General features: G+C 46.2%; 1 protein-coding gene across 1 annotated transcript in view; it reads left to right on the top strand.

Moving 5' to 3' along the window:
- Window positions 1–416: 416 nt before the first annotated feature.
- The window catches only part of MDGA1 (MAM domain containing glycosylphosphatidylinositol anchor 1), a gene marked incomplete at both ends in the record, with an annotated part of 92,756 nt that continues 79,742 nt past the window's right edge, over window positions 417–13,430 (top strand). The window contains 3 exons of the mRNA XM_010166415.1: window positions 417–591; window positions 4,941–5,137; window positions 7,957–8,089. Of these exons, the coding sequence (XP_010164717.1) occupies window positions 417–591; window positions 4,941–5,137; window positions 7,957–8,089 (505 nt within the window). The remainder of the gene's footprint in view (window positions 592–4,940; window positions 5,138–7,956; window positions 8,090–13,430) is intronic.

Below are 13,430 nucleotides of genomic sequence, written 5' to 3'. Positions count from 1 at the left end.
TGCAATAAAAGCTCTATAGCTGTGAGCTGATGTCTGCTTTAGCTTTGTGGCCTACTAGCCACATGGGGTCTCAAGGCTTAATGCTGAAAGTCCTGTGCTGTGCAGACAAACCAGGTTCCTGGGTTTGCAGGACCAGAGCCGGAGTGGTAAATACACAGTGTGTCTCTGGGTGAACTCAGTGCTTATCCTGGACACTCGGACATGGGGACTGGTGACAGATGTGAATCAGCAGCTGGTCTACTGAGACATACTGAGATCAGCAGCTGAACTTTGGTAAGGTCCGGTGGTGCTGTAGGGCCCATTTTTGAGAATGGCTAGGGAGGAAGGCAAAGAGGAGCAAAGGGACTGCTGCTGTCCCCTGGGATCTCTAGTTTGCGTCACTGACTGCTTGCATTTCTCTCGTTCTTCTTGTGCAGGTGAGATGGACCAAAACCGCTGGCAGCGCGTCGGACAAATTCCAAGAGACGTCAGTGCTTAACGAGACCCTTCGGATTGAGAAGATCCAAAGGCTGCAGGGGGGCCGCTATTACTGTAAAGCAGAAAATGGGGTTGGGGTCCCTGCCATCAAGTCCATTCGAGTAGATGTGCAGTGTAAGTCGTTTAGCGGCAACCCAGACCTTCCCACAGTTCTACTGCATGTCTCTGCCTTGCTGCGGGGCTGGCAGGGAGCTGCATTGCCCTAGGACCATACGCACCTCACTCAGGAGCAAAGGGACTGGTGCGATATCCCCAGGGTCCATTTCTGTAGGAGATTAGATCCATCCACAAAAAAAGTAGCTCTGCCTGTCCATGTGAGTCGTTCTTATCCAGGTGCTGTGAAGTCTGTCACTGCCAAGGGTCCCTAGTGCTTGTCTGGGATGTAGCATTGTAGATGGCTTCTGCTTTCTTTGTGTTCATTTTGAAGCTGGCAATGCTTGAAGCAAACCAATGCTTCTAGAAATTAGTAGTGCCTCCAATGCGTGGTGCATTCCTGAAACCAGTGACCTGCTGCCAGTGTTGCTACCTCTGCAGCATGGTGGAAACAGAGCAAAAGACTCTGGGATGCACCTGAGCAGGCTGAGTTGTGAAGGGGTGAACGTGAGTGTAGTTGTGAGAACCCCTCAGTTTCAGCAGTGACTCAGCATTTCTCTGGCTGGTTGCAATGCCAGTCCTTCTTGCGTCTTGGAGATGCTGTTAGCTGTCTACCTTGGGCCCCAAGTTTTGAAGATTTCTGATACTGGCTTAATGTTGTTTGTTCTTGGGCTGCTGTGGCCGAAAGAGAGGGAAATTAAACTTATCCTATAATCCCCATATGGGAGGAATCAAAGATTTAAGGTCTAGGTAACTTTTGAGGAGGTTTGCTGTCTTGGGGAAGGTTGCCATTCCGCTCACTGTCCTTAGCTGTCCACTATCCCAGTTTCCTCCAGTCTGAGTAACACCAAATCCTTTTGCTCACTCAGATCTTCCGAGAAGGCCTAGCCAGCAAGAGGTTGATGTATATATAAGATATAAATGATGATAAAAAACCTTCTTGAAGCTGTCACCACCTGTTCCCACAATCCTTCTTCTGTGCTGTGATGCGCTGTAGTTAGCTGTCAGTGAAGCAACCACCGGGCTTCAGAACCCCCATACCTGCCTGGAGTCTGGGCATAACTTTGCTGACAGCAGGTGCTTCCTGACTAAGAGCTGCCTGCTCTTAGTCCTACTGTCCAGCCCTGTGATGGGAACTAGTGTGTTCAGGCAATCTGCTGCCTTTAGTTTATGTGTTGTGACCCTCACAAAATACGCCACAGATTTGGACATCCTTAGCGTTTGGTAGACTCATGATCCGCAGTTGTATTATATGGCTTGGAGCATCTACCATCTCTCTCCCTTCCTTGCCCTATCCTGACATAGGGTTAGGAGTGTAGATTGCTTCATCAGCACCTACTTTGGATAGGATGAGCATTTCTTCATGGGCATTGTGTAGCTTCGGAGGAGTCCTGACACCCACCTAAATTTATCTGGCTTCTCTGCCTGTTTCCTTTCCTGCACGTAGAAGAGGAATATGATGGCTTTCCACTGCAAAGGGGACTTACTTTTCTTAAGCTTCAATATGACACCTTGCCAGGGCCTCTGTCTCTAGGAACAGAACTCTGGCATGACTCTTTTTATGTTCTAAGTGTGTTCCCTTTACTTCTGGGGTGCAGACTGGAGCTAGAGTGATGTAGTGTCCTATGATCCCTCATGCAGCTCTGACCTGTAGAACTATGGGGCTAATGGGGTGGCCAAGGGCTTTCTCATACTAACATCTACTCTGCAGATGGACTTGGTAACGCACCTCTGTTCTGCTCACTTGGTTTTTGGGGAGGAGAGTCTATTTTCTGCTAGTATTTGCAGTAGTTACAAGGGAACACATAGGAGAAGCCGCATTTTTTGTTGAACACTCACCCAGGCAACCTTCAGCTGAATGAACCAGAATTTGAGAACAAACTCCTCCTTTCCCCACATCCCAGTTAGTAGTTGAAGATAACTAATCACCTTCATATGAGCCTTGGTGTCCCTGACAGCTAGTGCTAGTCTTCACTCATAATTTTAGTATTAGACAGCAAGGTTGTGCAGAGAGCACCATTGGTGCCAAGAGGATATTAAACTGGGACCACCAGCTTGTGCAGCAAGTTATTCCCTTGCCCCAGATGGGCATCACGTGAGGCTTTAAAGTATTGGTTAGATACTGGCAGAGAGGCAGTTACTGTTTGGAGTATTTCCACGTGGGAGAGCAGGAAAGTAAAGAAAGAGAAAGAATGGATGTTTACAGTCTTATATTGCACATGAAACATCCCACTTGATCATCTCCATGACCAGCCTTGGGCCAAATTTATCATTGGTGCAGCTCACTGACATCGGTGGCGTTACTCATACATCAAGGACATACATATTGTCTTAGGTCTAATTTTAGCTTTTCTCAGGAGTGCTAGACTTAGGGCTGACTGCTACGAAAGAAGGCTGAAAGATTCGAGGGAGGAAAGGTTTACCAAGATACTACTTGCTTTGTGGGGAGTAACTGGGAGCCAGGAGACCTGGATGGTGAGTATCTTCTTTGATCAGTAAAGGAGGTGTTTTGCCATGCATCCTTCTGAGAAATGGAGCATCAAAAGGATGGTAGCTACAGAGTTAGTCATGTAAAGTGTGAAAAAAATAAAGGAGAGTTAAGAACAAAGAAGGGGAAAAGGGGAGAGGCTGTGCCCAGGGTCCTGGTCCAAGAGAATTTGGTATAAATTTCAGTCATCCTATGGCCACATGGAGACAGCACTGTATGGAAAAGAGCCTTTTTTTCTCCACCTGTGTTTGTTTTTTTTCAGCCTTGGTTGGTTTGGGGGTTTTTTGTTTTGTTTGTTGTTTTTTGTTTTGTTTGGGGTTTTTTTTGCCTTGTCATTGTTCTGCTAATGGCTCCATTCATATCTCTGAGCTACGGTGCGGTCAAGCTGACAAATCTCAGGTCCCATTACAATTGCTGTCTACCAAGCATACAGCTCATTAAAATATGCAAATCCACAAGTTGACACTTGTGATTCAGCAGAGAACATGCGTTACTTGGATGACACATTAGCAGAAATTCATCTCTGCTTCCCCCTTCCTTTCTGAAAGTCAGCTTTCCAAACTTACAAATCTCTAAAATAAAATATTGTGAAAATTAGGTGGCATAAGAGAAGACAGCAGGAGGTTGTTGAGTGTGTGTCCTCTTCCTCTCTGCTAACATGTGCAGAAGACAGTGCTGGCAGCACAAGGGCATACAGGGTGAGTATGCCTCAGTTTCCTCACAGCTGAAGATGGGATCATAAGGCTCTTGAAAATGTAGAATTGCTTCAACTACACTCAATGGATGCCTTATAAAACATGCTTAAGGGCACAGGGACAGATTTCAGTTTTAGGGGGCCAGATGATCCCATCTTTACATTTAACCCCAATGAGTCTCAAAGCGGTTCTGGGAGGAGAAAGATCCACCCCTCTGAGGTTTTTCCACACACTTCCTTGATGTTCAAACATTGACGTCTGGTGCAAAAGCCCAAGAAAATTACGCCTTTTTAGCAGGAGGGCAGTCCCTGGGGAGCACTTTGTCTTGGATGGATGGAGAAAGCATGTTCCCTGCAGGGCTGTTAGTGAGGGAATTGGAAGGAGCATTTTCTGTAAAGGGAGAAAATAGAAAAGAATCTGATCAGTTTAGGGTTGGTGATAGGGATGCAGTGAGTACAAGTTACTGAAGAAGGGGAGTCAGTACAGACCTTGAAAAGAAGAAAATACACAGAGGGTATTTTAATAGGGAGAGAGAGAAATTGTACAGACCTTTCACAGTGTTTTGCGTCTTGTGTTCCCATGGCACCCCCCGAGACTTGATCCTATGTAGGAGATAACTCTCCATCTGAGCTCCTTGATCTTGTCCTGACTTCTGCTCTCACCTCTTGACTTGAAGGTTTGTCATGTCCTTTGTGTGGGCATCTCACAGCTATGAGCTTAGCCCCATGATTTCAGGAGGGATTTGGGAAGTGGAAAGTGGGAACAGAAGAAATTATGATGGATCAGTTTCCTGGGATCATTCTGACTTCTCACTGAAGTAGAGAGCAGTGGTTTGGGGGGTGGGGTGTCATTGGGGAAGGTGGAGTAGCCCACTGGTCTGAGAGGCATGTGGCAGGCAGGCAGTTTGCTCGAGGAGCACATGGGATCTGCAAACTAAAGGGTGCTTTCTGTTCTCTGAAGGTTGTGTGGTGAGCAGGAGAATTTTGGCTTCTCCTGTCTGTTCCCTTTAGAAATTTTTTGTGTTACCTGCCCTCAGATCAGCTCTTAATTCAGCAGTTGTCATCAGCCAAATGTGTGGGAGCTTCCCCTCTCCTCTATGGTGCCTGGAGCATCATCTGCTCTGCAGGCTGTACATGCAGACCAAGCTTCACTAACAACTGCTGCGGCCCTCCTTACCTTCCTTCCAGATCTAGATGAACCTGTTCTCACCGTTCACCAGACCATCAGTGATGTACGAGGCAGCTTCTACCAGGAGAAGACTGTCTTCCTCCGCTGCACTGTCAACTCCAACCCACCAGCTCGCTTCATCTGGAAACGGGAAACTGAGACACTTTCCCACAGTCAGGACAATGGTGTCGACATCTATGAACCCCTCTACACACAGGTGAAAAAAACTAAACCTCTGCCAGCTTGTGTTGAGCATCTTGCTAGAGCAGGGGACTCTGTAGTGGATGGTGTTTCTTTCCCTGTGTGGATTACACTGTGGGGAGAGGGTGGTGGCCAGTGCAATGAGCACTGTCTCCAGAAGGGCTGGTAGAGCCTATTTCTGTATGCAGGTTCCCAGGGTACAAGAGGAGCAGAGCAGTATGGGGGAGCGTGACAGCCTAGAAGTCCCTTCCCATTTTTGGCATTGTCTCTCAGAGCAGGTCACTGCTCCTCTAATGAAGTTATGTGACTGTTGGGTGGCTGAGACTGAAATCCAAGCAAACAATCCCAAGATTGGGTCTCCTCTATCTTCCATTACTAATTTTTTTTTTTTTAATTGAATACCCAAGCTACATAAATCAGGGGAATTGCTTCCTGTTTAGCAGTGTGAGTGAATGGCAGGAACTGCTATGGAATCCATAATGCAAATGATGAAGAGCTTTTCCTAATGGCCATAAGTAACAGAGGCAGCCCAACTGCAACTGCCTGGGCACTTTCTGACTGTCATCCTGTGACAGAGTATCCACATCCTTTCTGCTTCTCCTGCTTGCCTATGCTGGACTTGCCCCTCTGAATGCCACTTTCTTCACAGTAATTAGCCAACCACTGCAGTGGGAGACGGAGGGGATTTTTTTCTTTTGCCAAGGCACTGTGGGCATGTTATCCTAAGCTGAGCTCTGGCTCTGAATGTCCTTCAGATGCTGACCAGCCCCAGTGCTTCCAGCAAGGCTGTTTGGCAGTATGAGGCAGTGATGGGTGGGAAGGGGGGGGGTGAAAGGACCGCTCCCCAGGGCACCCATTTCATCCCATGCGCCTCCTTCTGCTCCCAGAGCGCATTCTGGCTGAGTTCCATTTCTGAGCGACGCTACAGGCAATGTTTCAGTTAATGTAGTCTTGTTCATATTTTATTGAAACACGCCATCTCTGTAGGTCATGGAAATGGGCAGCCAAATGGAAACATTCAGGGGGATGAGGAGAGAGAATAGAGCTGCAGGTTAGTGGCAGATCTGCAGAAACACTGTAGGTCAGCACTGCTGTTTGGCCCTGAAGAGAGCTTTGTCTAGTCCAGTGCTATATGACATCCAACCAGGACATCCCTGGCCTTAGAGGAAGCCACCATGGGCTCTTCCAGCTTTCAGTATGCTCAGTGTAATTAACAGGAGACATAGCTTAATGAGAGCATGTTTTAGGACTTGAGATATTTTCTTCAGCTAAATAAGGCATCTGGCAGAAATTCACCATGTTGCAGCATTAATGTGTAAATGACCCGGCATCCTGCAGCTCCTGTCAGCAGTGTTCCCACTATGATGGGTCATTCCCAGCTCTCAGAGAGGGTGCTAGGACTGCTGTGCTCACACAGGCATGCCTTTATGGTCCTCTTCTTAGCACCAGCATGAACCTGTGAGTTTGGGTTGTCAAGAGTTGAAATTAACAAAAAAGCACCTCTGCAACACCACTGGGATGGGAAAAATCTTGCTGGAACTCAAATGCAATATATTTAACAAAGCAGCCTTTGCAGGGGTTTGTAATACTGTCTTTGAGATGAACTGGTATCAGTGTCAGGTTTGGGTAGGCTTTTACATTGAAAAGCAGGTGAAGACTTTACTGTTTAAGCTTTTTAAAACTTATTTACACTGAAGGCTTATACACATTCACCTAGCATTTACTAATCAATAAACAGGATACATATGACCCTGTAAGTAAGTAGTTGACATGCACATTTTAAATGCCATCATTTGTGTGGCACAGCAACAAATCTCAGGGGACAGGACTTTCATAGGATTATTGGTCTCCTAGGTATTTATCTTTCTGATGTACTCAGGTCAGGTCCTTGTTCTCTGCATATTAGCATGCCTGAGCTCATCGTCCAGTCCCTTGAGGTTGTCTTCAAGAGGATTTGTCATGCTGACACCTTCTCACATTTGCAGGCAATTATGGAATGGTTTCTCCAAAAAAGATTTAGACAAACACAAGGAGAAAAACAGCGACAAGCTGTCATGGGAAGACACTGGTTGCAGGGTGTGCAAACCACAGGATGCATCTCAGAGCTTTCCATGTTCCATAAATAAAAATCTACAGAATGCACCTATTGATAATTTAACAAATTGATTCTGTTTCTATAACAAGCTAATAACTAATGGAGTGCCAGGGAGTGAGTGAGTTTGTTTGTTACTGTAGTATGAGAAAAGGCTATCAAAATCCATGCAGCCACTCTGCATTGTGCACCAGCATAAATGAGATTAGAATCTGGAGAAGAGAGATCAGAAAGTTTGGGGGGTTTCTTTGGGTATTTCCCTGAATTATCTTTTTTCCCCCTGTATTGCAAATTGTTACAGCATAATTGTTGAACTTGTTTTTAGGTCATCATTAATGCCTGAATCTGCTCTGATTTACTTCGTTTTTGCAATGTTGAGACCCCAGCGATATCCCTTAGGTTCCTACTGGCATCTCAGAGTGGGATGTTGGGGTCTGTTCTGAGACATTTAAAGTTTTCCAAGTTCTACAGGATGATTCTGAAGCCAGCTGATGAGAAATTATGCCTAGACCTGTTCAGCAGTGCTTTCAAGTTAAATGTCAGGCAGTTGCTGGGTGTTTTGAGAAATCCTGGAGGTGGAGTTACCACTGCAAACATTTTGAGTCTCCTTTATGTGTGGCTAGTGGGGCTTGGAGTCTGCACAGTTCCCTGGGGTTTTGATGGGAGCTGCTGGTATGGACTTGCAATGATGAGCTATGCTTTATACCTGTGTCTTTTTTTCCTCCTTTGTACCCAACTCCCAGGGTGAAACCAAAGTCCTGAAACTGAAGAACCTGCGGCCCCAGGATTACGCCAGCTACACGTGCCAGGTGTCCGTCCGCAATGTCTGCAGCATCCCTGACAAATCCATCACCTTCCAGCTCACAAACACCACAGGTAAGAGGGGATGCAGAGGGTCTCTTCAACCCTCCAACCCCTCGCCTGCTCAACAGCCATTACCCCTCCAGGAGGGTAATGCGGCACCCTGTCCAGGGTCTGCAGCACTTTGCATTCATGTACATGGCTGCTAGGATTACAGATCCTTCACACAGAAGTTTTGTGCCCAGGGATGCTCTGATTTCTTGTAGCTCTTGTAGCTCTCTTGTAGCATGTAGCCAGTGCCTTGGCCAGGCCTGCCGTGAGATCATTAAAACAGACTACGTGTAGGTGTTGAGGCACTATGTAGTTTTCAATTCAGACACTGTTTTATTTATTTATAATTCTAAGTGACTTTAAAAATAGATTTGATACAGTCTAGAGCTGGGCAGATGCTGCAGGAGTTCTTACAAATAATTCATTTGTGTGTGACTCTGGCCTGGTTTGCCAGGCTGCTCTCTCAGTACCTCCCAGCTAACAGGCTCCGCTGGTGCTGATGTTTGTGGAAAGCAAATATCTCCAGTGCCTTCCCAATAAATCAATTTTACACTGATATTCATACTGGAAGTACTTGAATGCGCCTCCAGTTGCGAACAGAATCAGTTTGGTGCTTTTTGCTTGACCTGCAATGACTGTCTGATAACTGAGTGTCACGTACCAAATACTTGCGAGGACCTGATTGCAACCTATCTGTTAAAAAACCAAAACAAACAAAGAAACCACACCCACAAAAAACCACACCCACAAATCCCCTACATGTGTTGATTAGTTTCAAATAATAAGTAAATGTCAGGAAATCGCTTCCAGCCCTGAGGTATTCCATAATCAGAAAGAAAGGCATTATGGTGTGAATTATTCACCTCTCTAATGTAACACAAAGCAGTTTGCATCCCTTGTGTCATCTTTGTGCAATGGAAACAGAACTCTTCTGATGTTGTCAACTGTTGATGGGATATTGTTGATACTGTATAAATTATGTTTATTGATCTAACTTGAGCCCAAGGTGCTGAACAATGGTTGCATCATTTTGTGCAGAAAGAAGAAAAATAATGAGCTTAAGAAAGTGAGCTGTAGCTAAAGTCAGAAAAAATTATTCTTTATGTAGTAAGATCTCTGAACGTGTCTGGAGCAACTCAGACCACTGCATGAATTTCTCTCAGGATGAGGCTGTAGCGAGTGCTGGAATATTCCCTTTAAAAACTTATCTTGCGCTCATGATGAAGAAAGGGATCTCGTACAGCTCTTCTTCCCTGTTGTGTCTTTACCTTTGAAGAGTTATAAAATCAAATTTCTCTTCATGTCCACTCTCCCCTGCCAGCCCAAGCACAGGGAAACTATACTTCATTTCAGTCTAACCCCTTTACTGAGTGAATGAGGAAAATGAATTTTCAGGTTGTAGCCAGATCAGAAGCCAGTGATATGGCTGAATTTACACCAGCTTCTTAGGTACTTTCCTAAGCTCTGAACCTGGACCACACAGCACATACATCTAGTTATTTTTCTTCTGTTGTTTAATTATAGATGCATATTTTTACAAAGTTACAGTGGAGCTTTACATTACAATCTCAAAGGGGCCATGGAAAATTTGTTCCTAGCAAATTGTATTAAAAGCTGGAGGTGAAAATGAAGCTGGCATTGCAGTGTGAACAGGGTTTGTGTTAAATAACACAAGTGTATTTAACATGAAATATTATTTGGCTTATTTGCCCTGTAGGTAGTATTGTGCATAGATGAGAAAATATTTAAAAAAAAATATTTAATTATCTCATTTTTTGCTTAGGTCTTTTCTTTCCCTCTTGCACTCAAGCTTCAGCATCCTCCATAGCCTTGGCTGTGCCCAGAATCCTGAGCAGCTTTGCTAAGGATGCCTTCAACTTTGCAGCTGAGGAGGGCCCAAAGGGCACTGAGGTGCATGGAAGTTGATCTCTTAAATATTTATAGAGCCAAGTATTACAGACCTAGAAGGGAACTGGTGGGTGAGGTCACGTCAAGCCAAGGGAACCTTCTCTTCCAGGTTTGTTTTGCTTTTCCTCAGCTGGCTCACTTTGGCTCCTCTGGCAGTGGCCTTTGGGCAAATCATAGTCTCCAGCACATGTGCTGGAGATGTGCTTCTTCTAAGCTCTGTGTCAGCAGCTTGGCCCTTGCAGGAGCGGATGGGTTCTTGGTCTGCAGCCTTGATGGGAAGGAGGTTTCCCCTGCTCCTCCTGTGTCCTACTGCTGTTGTGTGGCTCCAGAGCAGCAGGTTGGGTCCATTGGGCCACAAGACCAGCTCAGCGCTGGGCTGTCATCTCCTGCTTCAACAGTGTCAGGCTGATGTTTTCCCATTCCTCAATTTCTGCAAAATTAAGCAGCCCAGCTGGTTAATTCTCCTGCGCAGTTTTACTGCAGCAAATTGGACTTCAAAGGGAATTGAAAGCGACTCTTTGTTTTTAATGGTCCCCTCGCTGCTCGGCAGACTCCGCCAGCAGGTTTTCTGAGCCAAGAACAAAAGGAATTGCCACAGGTTACAAATAAATGAGATTCATCTCCTGCATAACAATGTCTGCAGACTGTTAACCTCTGTCTGCTGACGGGAGTGGGAGTGGGAGCCCATGCAGGCTGCCACAGCCAGGGCTCCATTTTGGGGCACATCATGGGAGCCTGCTGCCTGGAGCTGTGTGGGTGGCAGCTTTGCTGTTTCCCTGCCTCCCTCTTGCACGCACACACAACCTGCCCTGAGGCAGTGCTTGCACCAGCATGTCACTACTTTTCTATGTTGCCTTGCCCAGAACTGGGCAAGATGAGTGTTGATCAGATATGTGCACATCAAACACTACAAGAGCCCTGTATCTTAACCAGAGTCTGCAGGACCTTTGGTTTCTGCTCCCCAACTCTCACATCTTCTCTCTGGACATAGGCTGGTCTCAGCTTTTCTGTCTTTGACAGGTATGGATGGAGATTCCCAGGCAATGTGCTGCATCTTTCAGGTTGTTTGTGCCTTGTGAACCTGAGACCAGTTCAATGTCAGAGGGCAGGAATAGCTATTTGGTGTCAGCTGCACTCATCTGACAGCCAGTTAGTGACAGGAATGTGTCCCTGCCCGACCTATTGCACTCCTGGGCTTCATAGAATCTCATGAAACCGCCTAGAGCTTGGAGAGGATATACAAATCCTTCCTTTGCCAATCAGTGTGCATTAACCCTTGGACACCGTTTCCAAGACTCCAGCAAAGAGACTTGTCAAAGGCTCTGAGTGCAGGCTGTGGCCTCCTTAAATTCAAGGACTCCATCCACTGGCCTCAAAATGGCCCGTGCAGGTGGTAGAGGAGCCACCTTCTTCTTTAGGCACAGCTGGCCACCTCTGGCACAAATAGCATGTGCTGTGGCCAGGGAGAGGACATTTCATTCAGTGCACCAAAGCAATATCCCAGCATGGCAGTAGTTGCTCTGATAAATTATGGCACCGGTGCTGAGGAGAGAGCAGTCCTCCTTGCCTTGTTTCTATGGCCTGTAATTCAGAGATCCAACACAAATCCAGCACAGCTCATTAACACAGGGTCCGGGGAGAGAAGAGGCAGAAATAATGATGCTGTTAAATCAGGCTTCATGAATATGGAACAATGTCTTATTTTGCATTATTGTGGCTGTTACTTAAAACATATTCCCTGCTTTTGTGCTGGGGATTGCTACTTTCTCAGTTCTGTCTGTCTGGAGCCAGTGGTGGTGCTGACGAGGGCTTTAAAGAGCTTTTCGTGGGATGAAATAGAGAATACAAAAGAAAGTTTTTTGGATTGTTTTTTTCTGCTGAAAGATGTAGTGAGAAGGGTGCAGAAATAAGATAAACCAAAACCAGATCCTAGGGTATTCAAAGGGGAGATTGTCTAGACATTTTGAATCAGTCTCAGTTGTTCAGTTGTGCATGAAGGACAATTCCTGTGACCTGGTCTATAGTCCCCAGGTCTATTGAAAAGTGTATTTGATACCTGTGGAGGTGAGGAGGCTAAGAGTGGGTGCAGAACTGATGTTTACGGTTTGTTACAGTGCAGACAAGTCCTGGTCCTCTGCGTCAGGCTCTGAGCTGCAAGGGCCAGATGTCTGGTAAAGGCTTTGCCTCTCAAAGACGTCTAGTTGGTTGAGAAATGGAGAGGCATATCATGGGATATCTGAGATCCTTTTTTAATGGTAGACCTTCCCCAAAACTCCTTCTTGGGATGGCAGCTCTGTTTGGGAGGAGTGGTTTAATCTCAACTGTCCTTGAATACAAACAGCTGTTGGATTCAAGCAGGCTCCTCTGAGCCTGTCCTTTCTCCTTCACCTCTCCATCAGGATGGAGCTCTCATGGTCAGGCAGAAGGAGCAGGCTGTGATGGGGCGTGCACCCAGTGATCTGCCTGACCTTCCCTTGGGATTGTGAGTCCTGTCCAGCAAACACTGACATCACAGTGAGTTTCCAACATGCTTTGGATTGGGTCCTGAGCAGCTGAGCTCAATCCATGTCTGCAACCTACCATGCCTTGTGACAACAAATCTCTTGTTTTCCTGCCCTTTTTATTTTCTTTTTTCCCTTTCTCAGGGCTCAGTCTGTTGTGCTGTTTCTGTCCAAGGCATAAGCAGACTAACTGGGATTCATACAATAGTGTTGCAGTGAGGGAGATACAGGTGCTCTAGTAGGAGGTACCCGTTGAGCCTTTACTCCAGTGCTGCTTCTGCGGGGCCTGCCAGGAGTCAGGGGATTTAAACAGGAGAACAGAAGACACTGTGGTGTCTGCAGAGCAGTGGGTTGGGTGCAGGTAAGTAACACAGAGCCACCAGGGTTTTCCATTGCCCATCTGCCTTGCTGCAGTTGTTTGCATCAGGAGCTGAGAAGCCTCTACCCTCAGGTTTTCCACTGCTAAATTTTGTCTGGTTGCCACTCCTACCTGTGAAAAGGAGGTTTATCAGGCTTTTCTTCTGACCTGAGTCCTAAGCCCTAGAGAACCTGCACTGAACACTGCTAAAATATCATACCTAGCTTGTGCTCCAATCCTAAGCACTAGTCATAGAATCATAGAATGGTCTGGGTTGGAAGGGACCTTAAAGATCATCTAGTTCCAACCCCCCCTGCCATCAGCAGGGACACCTTCCACTAGACCAGGTTGCTCAAAGCCTCATCCAGCCTGGCCTCAAACACTTCCAGGGAGGGGGCATCCACAACTGTGGATGGACTAGTGGTGGACTGCTGTAGGTATGACCTCCATTCTGAGGTGGTGTGAAGTCCTGCCTGCGACATTTCATAATCATAACAGAGCAGAGTGCTCTAACTCAAAGATATAGTAACAATCATGCTGGAGGTTCACAAACACCTTGTATTTGTAATGAATTCGCGGATCCCTCCAACTTTCCCTA

Source organism: Antrostomus carolinensis, unplaced genomic scaffold (genome assembly GCF_000700745.2).
Source record: "Antrostomus carolinensis isolate BGI_N321 unplaced genomic scaffold, ASM70074v2 scaffold15394, whole genome shotgun sequence".
Taxonomy (NCBI): Eukaryota; Metazoa; Chordata; class Aves; order Caprimulgiformes; family Caprimulgidae; genus Antrostomus; species Antrostomus carolinensis.
The sequence above is the reverse complement of the archived record's forward strand: the minus strand, read 5'-3'. Positions and strand labels throughout refer to the sequence as shown.